The 12,493-nt window shown below is 37.6% G+C and overlaps 1 protein-coding gene across 1 annotated transcript in view; it reads right to left on the bottom strand.

The window, feature by feature from the left end:
• ABCB1 (ATP-binding cassette, sub-family B (MDR/TAP), member 1) overlaps positions 1-12,493 on the bottom strand; it is a 225,668-nt gene that overhangs the window by 96,295 nt on the left and 116,880 nt on the right. Inside the window, exons 2-4 of the mRNA XM_011961765.1 lie at positions 10,120-10,443; positions 9,479-9,552; positions 5,151-5,199 (exon numbers count right to left, since the gene is read on the bottom strand). Coding sequence (XP_011817155.1) covers positions 5,151-5,199; positions 9,479-9,546 — 117 coding nt within the window. The 5' untranslated portion in view covers positions 9,547-9,552; positions 10,120-10,443. The remainder of the gene's footprint in view (positions 1-5,150; positions 5,200-9,478; positions 9,553-10,119; positions 10,444-12,493) is intronic.

The following is a 12,493-nucleotide window of genomic DNA, read 5'->3' as shown; positions in this document are numbered from 1 at the left end:
CCTCAAAATAATAAGAGCTATTTATGACAAACCCACAGCCAATATCATACTGAATGGGCAAAAACTGGAAAAATTCCCTTTGAAATCTGGCACAAGACAGGGATGCCCTCTCTCACCGCTCCTATTCAACATACTGTTGGAAGTTCTGGCTAGGGCAGTCAGGCAAGAGAAAGAAATAAAGGGTATTCAGTTAGGAAAAGAAGAAGTCAAATTGTCCCTGTTTGCCGATGACACGATTGTATATTTACAAGGGTTCTTATATGAGGGAGGAGGGGGCCTGGAGTCAGTAGGAGATGTGATGATTGAAGTAAGAGGTTGGAGTGATGCAAGGAAGGGTCTGTGAGTCCAGAAATGCAAGTGTCCTCTAGAAGCTGAAAAGGGGAAGGAAACAAAGCTTCCAGAAGAAATGCAATCCTGCTGATACCTTGACTTTAGCCCAGCAAAACATTCGATTCCAGAATAGTAAGATAATAAACTTGTGTTGTTTTAAGCCACTGAGTGCTATTTTCCTACAGCAGCAATAGGAAATGAATGCACAATGTCAAAAGAGGGATGATAAAGAGGCAGGGCAGAGCTGGAAGAAATCACAGGTTGTGGTCAAAGACTAATACACGTGTGTGTGTGTGTTTATACCTTCGTAGAGGAAAGCCCACCCAAACAATAAGCCCAAGATCCTGTCCACACGTGTAATTTACTAAGGTACCAAAGTAATTTATGAGGCACGGTTGTTGGAACTGAAGAAGTCAGAGAATGTTGAGCCTTATTTGTAAGGTTACCAAAATACTCAAAAGAGTAACAGGAACATAAGGTGAAAGAAGTAGAAGCCATCAAATGACAAAGTCCTCAAGGAATGGGGGTGGGGGTGTAATTCGAGGATACCGCTGAAAATAGATAGAAGATAGCATAATTATGCAGAGTGAAACTCAAATAACAAAGGAATTTGCATGAAATAAAAAATAATTTGAAAATGGCTTTGTGGAACTATAGGAATGTCCACATCATCTCTGACTCCTGTGATAAGGAGTTGAGGAACTCTAACTTCACAGGTGAGGGTAACACAAGAAAAAGCCTGACACAAGAAAAAGAAAAAAGCCTAACACAAGAAAAAGAACTGGAGGAAAATCAGCAAACCATGACATAACAGAAGCAAATACAAAAAATATAGGAGACAGTCTAAGTGCTGCAGAGAGATCAAGATAGAATTTTAAAATGTCCACTGAACATTGAGGGAGGCAGGAGCAGGAGCCAAACTTCAATCCGTTGAGAACTAAGCAAATGGTGAAATCAAGACAGAATGCAAAGGCCACTTTTGTGTGTGAAGGGAGCTGGCAGGGGTGGCCCCATGAAGGGCATCAGTAAGATCACAGTGCCTTGATGTGTCAATGCCAATGGGACAGACCCAGTTGAGAGGGAGAGATAGAAGATACAGAAGAGAGTAAGTGGTAATAATGACGTAAGGTCCCTGAGAAGGCAGAGGAGATAGGAGCCAAAGTATAAGTGATTAGTCTTAAGATTAAAACTCTGTCGTGACTGGAAAGTTGGAGGAGGAAACAGATTCACATACAAGTAGGTTTATATGATTATTGCAGCTGTGAAGATCAAGGAGTGGTTTCCATATAACCATAAAAGTTACCCAAGTTGGTTGGAGGACCAAAGTGGAAAGGGAGACACTGAGCCAGGTAGCATAGTCTTGGATGATCAGATGGTCAGAAGATCAAAAGATAGCAGCAATAAAGAACTCTTCAATTCCAGAGAGATGAGTTTAACCAATCATAAATGATTACAGTTGTTAAAAGCAACTGGCCATATCTGAGTCTACCCTACTTACTAGGTATGCAACTCTGTGATTTTTGAATGCGTTACTTAACTTCTCTGAGTCAGTTTCTTCATCTGGAACATAAGAATAACACAAGTTTCTAAATTGCAGGACTTATGTCCCTATATGAAGATTATGTCATGCAATAAACTTAGGGTCCTTAACAAATGCCTGGTACAAAAGAAACACTTAACATTGTTAGGTATTATCTATTTAGAAAAAAATTAATGTTTCCATAAGACACACATAATAGAAAGCTCAGAGTTCAATCTACAGTGCACAATTCTTGCAAGAATATATAATCTTTTTGTGTGTGTGTGTGATAGCGTCTCATTCTGTCACCCAGGCTAGAGTGCAATGGCACAATCTTGGCTCACTGCATCTTCATCTCCTGGGTTCAAGTGATCCTCCCACCTCAGTCTCACGAGTAGCTGAGACTACAGGCATGTGCCACCATGCCCAGCTAGTTTTCATACTTTTCACATAGACAGGGTTTTGCCATGCACCCAGTCTGGTCTTGAACTTCAGGGCTCAAGTGATCCGCCAACTTTAGCCTTCCAAAGTGCTGGGATTACAGGCGTGAGGCACAGCACCTGACCAAGAGTGTATAGTCTTTAAGAAGTTCATTATGTGTAGAAACTGCAGCCCAACTTTTATTTTTCTTGCTCTATGTGTCGCATTTCCTCACTTGCTTTAGATTTTATTCTACTTTTGTGTTTCTGTAAATGGTGAAACAAGGTCTGATATAAATTTAAAAGGCTAGTATAAAATTTTGAATGTATTTCTTACTTCTTTCATCACTTTTTTAAGATTGCTAAAAAGTCTCATAGTGGAAATAAATTAACAGGCATTGTGTGCAGACAAGAGCTGACACAGCAGCTCTGAGGCCGCTATGTTTAGAAAGGCCTGTATACAAACACTGGCGCTTGGCTGGAACTTGGATTTGGGGAGGATTACCACCATTCTAACTGATAACTATGGCCAAACTATCTGTACAAACAATATGGTTCTTCCTTCTGCAGTTCTGCCTTCCTTCTGTGAGTCTGAAATTTTGGTGCAAGGTGGGTGCCTACATGATCAGCGCCCAATAAATGAGCTTCTCTGATAAATAGCATTCCACAAGTGCTGTCTCAACTCATTGCTTGCGGAAATTCAGTGTGCCCTGTGACTCCGTTAGGAGAGAACTCTAGGAGCTTGCACCTGATTTCTTCTGGACTTCTCACCACTCACCTTTTGCCATTGCTGATTTTGCCTTGTATCCTTTTGTTGTAATAAATCTTAGCCATAAGTCCTTTGAGTCCTCCTAGTGTGAATCATTGAAGTTGGGCTTCTTGGAAACCCTGAACACACAATGTTTTTGTCTTCACTGAAAACTATTATTAATAAGCAATGCCAGTGACATCACCAATATATTGTTAAACTTTTATTATGTTCTTGTGTTTGTAAGTTTTATAATGAAGTTACATTCAATGTTTTCTATGTCGACATTTCAGGAAAAAGATATGAGGAAAAACTATCTGAGTAGTAGAGTACTTCATCAACAGCCTTCGAATATATTCTCTCTATCCTGGCCCCGTTGTGCATCCTCAGACAAGTGAACATGTCTGGCCCCAGTTTCTTCACGTGTAAAATTGGAATAATAATAGTATCTATCTCAAAAGGAGTTGTAGGTATTAAATGAGATTATATATGAAATACTTAGGACAATGCTTGGCACATAGTGCTTTATGTGTGCTAATAATACTACCTTATATTAAAGCTCCATATTTTTATTCTTTCGTGCCTTAAAATGAATTGAGTATTGATAACATTGCCTCTATATAGTAGGTCTGTTAAATTTTCTAAAATATAAGACTACTAAGGTTTAAAAAAATTTAACTACAAATAATAAAAACTGAAAGTCTCAAAGTCACAGCACTGAAATCCTGGGGATAAATACAACTTTAACCTAAATGCTTCTTTCCATACAACAAATTAACAGTGAAAACTGTCACTTGGTTACTCAAGTAGTCTGAGAATGACTCAAGTACATAGTCTTATCTCACCAAAATTCCAAAGGGCATAGAGATAGAAAAAAAGCAGGAGTCATGATAAGAGCAACAGAAGCACAGGGAGACGAAGATCACATAAAGGAACCATGAAGTCCTCAGTATAAAAGTCATATGAGTGTTTTTTCCCTACCTACAACTATTTTATAGTCAATTTATTAAAATCTATTTTACAAGACAATCTATCCATTCCCTTACCTTAAAATAATTGCTGTTACGACTGAATTATAAAGCATGTGCTGTTAGACTTAATTGGTTTAGCAGTCTTCCAGGTTCTAATCTCTGGAATCTTTCACCTAACAGTTCACCTAAAATTGTACTCTTAGAAAAAAGGAAGAATCCAGGTAGATGAGAGGTCATTAACTAGGTGGGGCACACAGTGGCTTACACCTGTAATCCCAGCACTTTGGGAGGTCAAGGCAGGTGGATCGCTTGAGATCAGGAGTTCAAGGCCAGCCTGGGCAACATAGTGAGACCTTGTCTCTACAAGAAATACACAAGTTAGCTGGGTATGACGGTGCACACCTATGGTCCCAGGTACTTGCAGGGCTAAGGTGAGAGGATCGGTTGAGGCTGGGAGGCGGAGGTTGCAGTGAGCCAAGATCATGACACTGAGGTCATCAACCAACCACACCTATATGATACCTGTCTGATTTCAAGAGTGATTAAAGAAAAGCTTCTAAAAAACCACTATACAACCAGAAAATGAAATGAAGAGTTACGATAAAGTTTTCGAATTCTAGATTTTCATCCATTTAGCACAGGGGAACAATGGCATATGACATATTTGAAATCATAGTAATAAATAATCAGTTGCTACCTTTTATTGTTAGAAATGGATTTTGAACTAAAATTTGCAATGAACTAACCTAAATGGCCTAAAGTTTGCATAGTAATAAATAATACATTGCTGCCTTTTATTGATAGCAATGGACTTTGACCTAAAAAACCTGCCAGAATTTCAGAGCCATTAAAGACAGCATTCTATGTGATTGGTTGTCTCTATGCAGGTGGGAGAGGTACTTGTGTAAATAATGAATCACTGGCAACATAATTCATTAGAAGAATTGAAATCTAAGTTAGGAATGGTGGCTGTAGATTAGTAATATACATAGCAAGTTATGATTAGCATTCTCCTGAAAATAAGCTAAATCAACCAATTTATTTTGCTTCTCCATTAACATACCCTGTAAGAAAATCTTACATCAGATGAAATATCTCTTTTCCATGTAAGGAGATGTCAAATTTCCAAAGTATTTTGGATAGTTCATAAATTCAAAACTCACCATTGAAAATACACTGACAGTTGGTTTCTTTTCCTTCTTATCTTTTTCACTGCAAAACAGCAATGGAATTACATAAAACTTTAGAAATTACATAATTTATAAATTATCCAAATTAATATAGAATGTATATTTAATGACAAATAGGATGAAGAAATATGTCTATATTATACAGTTAGAAAACAGGATAATAATAGTATAACCCCATTTATAATGTTTAAGTATGTTTACATATATCTTAGAAATCTACATATGTGGTTATCACTGAGTGTTGGAATCTCTCTAAAAATATTTTCTTCCTTGTGCCTTTGATATTTTCTGATTTGCTATGATGAATACATACATACACCCATTGCAATTAGAAAAATATACATACTGAAAAGTTACCTGTTTTTATTCTAATTAGAAAATCATTCATCTTTCCCCTTAATTATGAATCCCCTTAATTGTCATTTGAATAATGATGGCAGTAGATATTTTATCGATCTACTACCTAGATATTATTCTTAATCATTCCCTTTCTACTGAAGTGTAGTGGCAATTAGATGCTGGACATAACTAGCCTAAGAAGAAAATTAAATTACTCTTTATGAGCAAATCTAATTGTGAAAAAAATGTCTGGAGCCCTAAATGGACCATTATGAAATAAATGCACTCTAGAAAGTTATGGTAAAAAATGATGTTCTATAAATTGTCAAAAAGTTGTCCTCAGGCATAAGGTCAACTACTATTTTGAGCCCAGATACAAATGAATCTAACTATGTAGCCCATTCTCTACTCTGTGTAACTGCCACCTAGGATGTGAAAGCAAACCAGCCGTAAGAAATCTGCCTCATCTGTATTTTTGTAAGTATAAAAGAAAAAATATTTTAGAAAAGATTTGTGTTATTTTTTACACAGTTTTTAAGTTCATAAGGTAAAGTCATCTTTGTCTTTGTTCTTTACACTAAGTGAGGTCAAAAGAGGTGAGGAGATTTCTAAAGAAAAAAATCCAGAGTTTACCCATTTGGCTTTGGAGTAATGTTAGACAGACATAAAATACACAAACATAACTCTTCAGGTTTGGTCCCACCCAATTCCCAGTAAAGGCATGGTTTCACTATCCCTGGAGCCAGGACGAAAGGAGAAAAATAGCCATAAATAGTTGAGTTTTAGCTCTAAGCTTTTTATTTATTTTTTTGTTCTCTAAAACTGCTGCTACTCTGGAGAAGTTACAACGTTCCAGGCACTGGCTAAGTAAGCACTTCCTACACACAATTCATAAACAATTCTATGAGGAAGACACATTTTTGTTCTTTTAGAGACATAGAGGAGTGAGAAGAGTTAACTTGTCCAAGGTCCACAGCTATAACTAAGCCAATATTTAAATGCCAAGTCTGTTCCCTGACCACCAAACTATAAGGTGCAACTTCAGATTTCTGAGATACTGCATCACACTAAAATGCACTTTCACACAAACTCTCACCCCTACTAGATTACGTACTTAATCCCATTAGCACGAAACACAGTGCTTAGAAAGACAAGTCATTCATCAAATACCATTTTAGGAAAGAATCTTTGCTAATAGACATATTCCCAATAGTACTATTATCCCAGCATTATCTACTACCAAAGCCACATGCTTCTTTACAATCCCATGTTAAAATAAATTTAAATCAATGGCAACGAACACAATTTAATAAGAACTACTTATCTAAAATATAATCTCTAATTTGAAAAGAAAAGTCTGTAGACCATTATAGAACCAATAATAGAAATACGTGAAAGATCAATTTTCTTTACTGTTTCCGTTCACATACCCTCAATATTTCTTAGTTAAATCCACCTAAATGTTTGTGTAAGTACATAATTCTTTAAGCTATCAAGTTTTCAAAAATAAAAAGTTAAAAACAAAAAGTGGAATACCTATTCCCCACTCTATGGAGCCTTTTTCATGGTTTACATGAACATTTTTGTTACAAAAATTTCCAATTTCAATCACATGTTCTCCTACCATTATCACATCTAAGAAAAGTGATTACAATTTTTATATTGGCTAATATCCAATGCACCTTAAAATCTCCCAAGAATGTTTTCCATAGGAATTTTTCCTTGTTGAACATCTAGGTTGTTTTTGTTTTGTTTTGTAATGTTCACACGCTACATTTGGTAGTTATATCTCTTTAGTCTCTCTTAATCTAGAAGTCCTCCTTTCATTTTTTTAACATTGGCTTTTGTAAAGGAATAAGAAGAGCTGTCTTATAGAATGTCCCACATCTTGAGTATACCTGTATCAAACTAAATACAAATGGGAGGTGCAATAAATGTAAAATACACATCAAACAAGAGATTTAGCATAAAAGGGAATGTAAACTATCTTATTAGTCATTTTGATTATATGTAGAAAATCCAATCTTTTGGACATATTGAGTTCTATAAAATATATTTACAAAATTAGTTTTATCTTGTTATTTTTAGTTTTTACTGTTGCTACTAGAAAATTTTAAATTACAAATGTGACTCACATGATAAATCTATTGGATAGTCCCAGTCTACAAGTTTGATTGTATTCAGACTAAATGCTTTTGCAGATATATTAGCATTTGCTGGGTGATGTTGTTTATTCAAAATCCAAGTGATGAGTCATTTACTACAGTCTATTCTACAATGAGTGATAACAGGTCTCATCACTTGGTTAAGGTGCTAACTGCAAAATCTTTAATTGGAAAAGCACATTCTCCTTCCAATTAGTAAACATTTTGAAGAAAATTCTTACAACTTTTTTCTGATGGTTTAGAGTTCATTGCCAATCCTTGCGTGAATCTATTACAACAATGGAAGTTTCACAATAATAGTTGGAATTTTTCTGTAAGGATCATTGCTTTATTTTCTCTACCTCTCACAGTTCCCTCCTCTCAGAATATTAAGGCTTCAACAGTAGCATTCAAGTATCTCAAAATCGATTACAGTTATGCTGTTCTTTGATGCTCAAATTGTCCCAGAATTGGCCATTAGAAGCCCCTTCCAGACAGCTCGAGTGTGCTTTTGACTACTCCATTAAACTCCACTTCCTTATTTTCAGGTAACACAAGATACTCCAGGTTCATTTTCTATTTTTCCTGTCCCAGACCTGGCTGAAATTAGCTATTGAGGTGTTCATTGCTTTAGGGAGGAATGGTATTTAGAAACCAATATCTGGTACTAACAGTGCTTGTTACTCTCCCTTTCAGTGGGGTGAAAATGAACTATTAAAAAATTATGAATTCATATTGAAATTTCCAATGCAAACTTAACATTATTTTTTAAAATGTATTTAATTTCCACATTTGTATTTTTTCTCTTACACTGAAAAGTTTGGTTTCTTATAATATTAATATGTTTACTAACTTATAATTTACATTATAGTTTCTAATATTAATAAATTTACTAATTTATCTTACAATTTACTAACAATGAATCTGTGGAGTGAAGTTTTAAATTTTCTATAATGGCAGAGATCTACCATGATCAAAATTTACTCTAAATAATTATTTTCCCTATGTGATTACATTACCAGTATTATATACAGATATTTATTGTCAGTTAAAATAAAAACAACCTAAATGTACTTTTGACCTTCTGTCCCACCAGCCAGGCCACAAACACGCGATGTTTACATAGCCATTAACCGGAAGCAAGAGCCTGGACCACAGAACAGATCACCAGCAGCATATGGCTCACGTGTGGGCGACCAGAACCACTTGAAAAGGAGAAGTTCACAGGACAGAAACACGTATGAGTATCCGCCTGTCTGGGGCAGGAAAGCTGAGGAAGAGGCATACCACGACTAAGGGAAAGAGTCCGGGAAGGGTAAAAGGGTGGAATGAAAAGAGGTTGGTGAATGGCTAAGAACGGCTGGATAGGACAAATAAGTTCCAATGTTCGACAGCAGACGAGGGTGACTATAGTTAGCAATATATTGTATATTTCAAAGTAGCTAGAAGAGAGGACTTAAAATGTTATCAACACATAGAAATGAAATATACCCAAGGTGATGGACCCTCCGAACACCTGGACTTGATCATTACACATTCTGTGCATGTCAAAAAACGCTTCCATGTACCCCATTTCATAAATATGTAAAATATTACCTATCATTAAAAGAAAGAACAAAAAAGACAGGGAAAATGAATATGCTGTGCTCCACGCAGCCAACAAACTTCTGCTCTAAGCAGGGAAATGATTCCAAAGGCTGGCTTGCGTTTCTTAAAATAAAAATAATTAAAAACAACAACAATATGTCATTTATTTCAGAGCTGGAGGCGAGAAATAAATTACTCAAATATGTAAACTATGAAAATGAAACTAGCTACCTTTTACTGTTCAGTTTTAAAAAGTTCTTCTTCCCTGCTCCTCCACTGCGGTCCCCTTCAAGATCCATCCCGACCTGAGAAGAAAGTGCAGCTCATTAACCAAATGCAGGACCCTCAAGCGCGCCGGAGGTGAGACTAACCTCTAGTACCCCGCCGAACCCCAGAGAGCAGTAAGAGGGAGCGCTTGCCGTGATGCTACAGCTGCTCTGGCCGCGATGCGCACGGCAGGGGCTTTCCTGTGCGCAGGGTCTCCAGCACCTCCACGCAGGCAGAGTTGGGGGTCTGGCAGCGAGTTCTGGACTTTGCCCGCCGCCAGCGCGGTTCTCCCTCCCGGTTCCCGTCGCCGCGGACGACGCTGCCTCCCACCCACCCCCCGCGGGCTCAGAGACCAGGTCCCCTCACCGCGCGGGCTCTGCGCGCTCCGGGCAACATGGTCCAGTGCCACTACGCTTTGGGCGCTGCTCCAGGAGCTCCTGAGTCTAGATGTCACCCCACTTGGTCCCCATGGACTTGCTAGCGGTCTCCACACCATCCACGCCTCAAGAAGCCTTTCTCTCGTGAAGACCAAGTTCGGGAAATCTGAGAGCCTGACATTTCTTGGGAACTGTCCCGTAGTAGCTCCCAGCTTTGCGTGCCCCTACCTTGCGCTCCTTGGAACGGCCACCAAGACGTGAAATTTTGGAAGAAGATACTCCGACTTTAGTGGAAAGACCTAGCGGAAACGAACAGCGGCCTCCGCTTCTTTGAACTTGGGAGAGCCGCTGCTCGAATGAGCTCAGGCTTCCTGTGGTAAAGAGAGCGAAGCGGCTGTGCTCGGCCCACGCCCCGGCGCTGTCTCTGCCCAGCCAATCAGCCTCACCACAAATGACTGCTCCCGGCCCGGATTGACTGAAAGTTGATTCCTCGAGAAATTGCGAAACAGGCTGAATTTCCAGGAGGAATGTTCTCGCTTCCGATGCACCTCTCTAGAAAGGGCAAGGTAGAGAAACGCGCATCAGCTGAATCATCAGGGACGTTTGAACTTATAGAGACGTGTCTCTCGAAGTTCACGTACGTCTTCATATCCATATAACAACAGGACTTAGTTAAGGGAAATTTTCTCGGGATTTGCGTTTAATACAGTTAATTCAAAAACTACGACCTCTCCAATTCTGTATCATCTTTCTGCATCCTAACACCTTTGAAAAGGCCAGGATAATTTTTTCTGCAGTGGTCTTTCTTCAGCATGTTTGACAGTTTCTGAGTTATATCTGTTCATCCTTTATTTGATGATAAATGGAATGAAAGAAAAAGGAAGTTTTAAAAAGTATAGAGAGATAGGTATTTCAAGGTAGAAATGCTGTTTCAAAGCGTGTAATATTTTAAAACTTCAGACGTCAGATCAATGCCTGTGTTTTTCCAGGGCATTTCAAATTCTTACATTTTAATTCAAATTAGTAAAATAAACATAGCATGTTTTAGCATATTACATTAGTTATAATTTCCTTCCATATTTACTACCAACATTTAGTATTTTTTCCTGTCCACTATTTGTTTCAAACTGAGGAAAAGTACGTGCAATCTGCACAAATCAAAATTGTAAAGCAGTGCTAACTCACATCAGAGCTTTTCTTCTTATGAACATAAAGGAAATAGGTTTGTTGTATCCTCTAGTCTACATTCTATGACTTTCACATATTACCTATCAGTTTATTGCATAAGTTTAGAAGAAGAAAATCACTTTGTTTTTCACTGCATAGTCTGAGGATATTTCCTCTTTCTTTAAATAACTCATACTTCAAAGCCATAATTTTTTTCTATTCTTGACTACAAATTTTCCTTACCTTGATATATTTTGTTCTTGGCCTTACAATGAAGTTTTCTTTTCTTTTCTTCTTCTTCTTTCTTTTTTTTTTTTTTTTAACAAATTGTTAATTAGGCTTCTAACACTGTTCACTGTTTAAAGGCTTAACAACAACCCTGTGGTCCATCTGGGGTAAATGTATAAGCTTTCATCTTCATCACATGCATTTTTAATCTTATTTGTGCCTATGATCTCTGATTTCACTTTTGTTTTGCTTTGTTCCTTTAGCTTACCTTTCATCTATGTAATCTTGTTGTATTTTATGTATCCTTTTGAATGGCCTTAAACCCTCCCTCAACAGTGCAGGATATAAATACAGTGCTATGTTGTTAGGCTGATTATACTGTTTCTACAATCTTGAGCATCAGGTAAAGATCTCTATCAAGGATATAAGTAAGTTAAAGATCAGAATAGCACAGATATTTTAAAAATAAGATTCTACCATTCTATTATATTGTATTCAATTTCTTTGCTCCACTGACATGAAAATGTGAATATAAAACATGATGGACCTAAAACAAACTAGCTCTTGCTACTTTCAACAGTCCTTGGCTTCTTGAAGGACAGCAGTCTTGCATTTGTGCTACCACCACTCCTGTCAAGCTGGACTTGGCTGTTCTCCTTAAGCTTCCTTAATTTCTGGTGAAATCTACTTAGTCCCCTTGCAAGTTGACACTCACATACCGTCATTCAAGCAGTGATATTTCCATTTGAAGTGACTGCCACCATCTGCACCTTCTTGTCCTCCGCCCTCATGTAGCCATTTCATTTCATGTCTACACTCTCAGAATACTAAAGATTTGCCTCTCTGCTGCAGTCTGTTCTATATGTATCTGTGGGAGTAATAATATATAATGATAATAACAACTAACATTTATTAACTACTGGGCATTTCTCAGGAACTGCCAAGCATTTCAAAGAGATTGTCATTTAATCTTTACAAGAATCCTGAGAAGTAGTTACTATTGTTGTTACTCCCATGTTACAATAAAAGACACTGAGGTTTGCATTAGTTGCCCAGTCACACAGCAGGTAAGCTGCTAACCAGTAGTCCCTCTCTCATAACTGTACTCTTAGCCACTACCCTACACTATAGTACATTATCATAGGACACTCCACTTCACTGCCTTTTTCAGCCCCATGAAGTGTTTTCTTCTTATGAGTTCATCTTG

The sequence above is a fragment of the Colobus angolensis genome, unplaced genomic scaffold, assembly GCF_000951035.1.
Source record: "Colobus angolensis palliatus isolate OR3802 unplaced genomic scaffold, Cang.pa_1.0 Scaffold569, whole genome shotgun sequence".
NCBI lineage: Eukaryota > Metazoa > Chordata > Mammalia > Primates > Cercopithecidae > Colobus > Colobus angolensis.
This window is presented reverse-complemented; position numbering and strand designations above follow the sequence as displayed.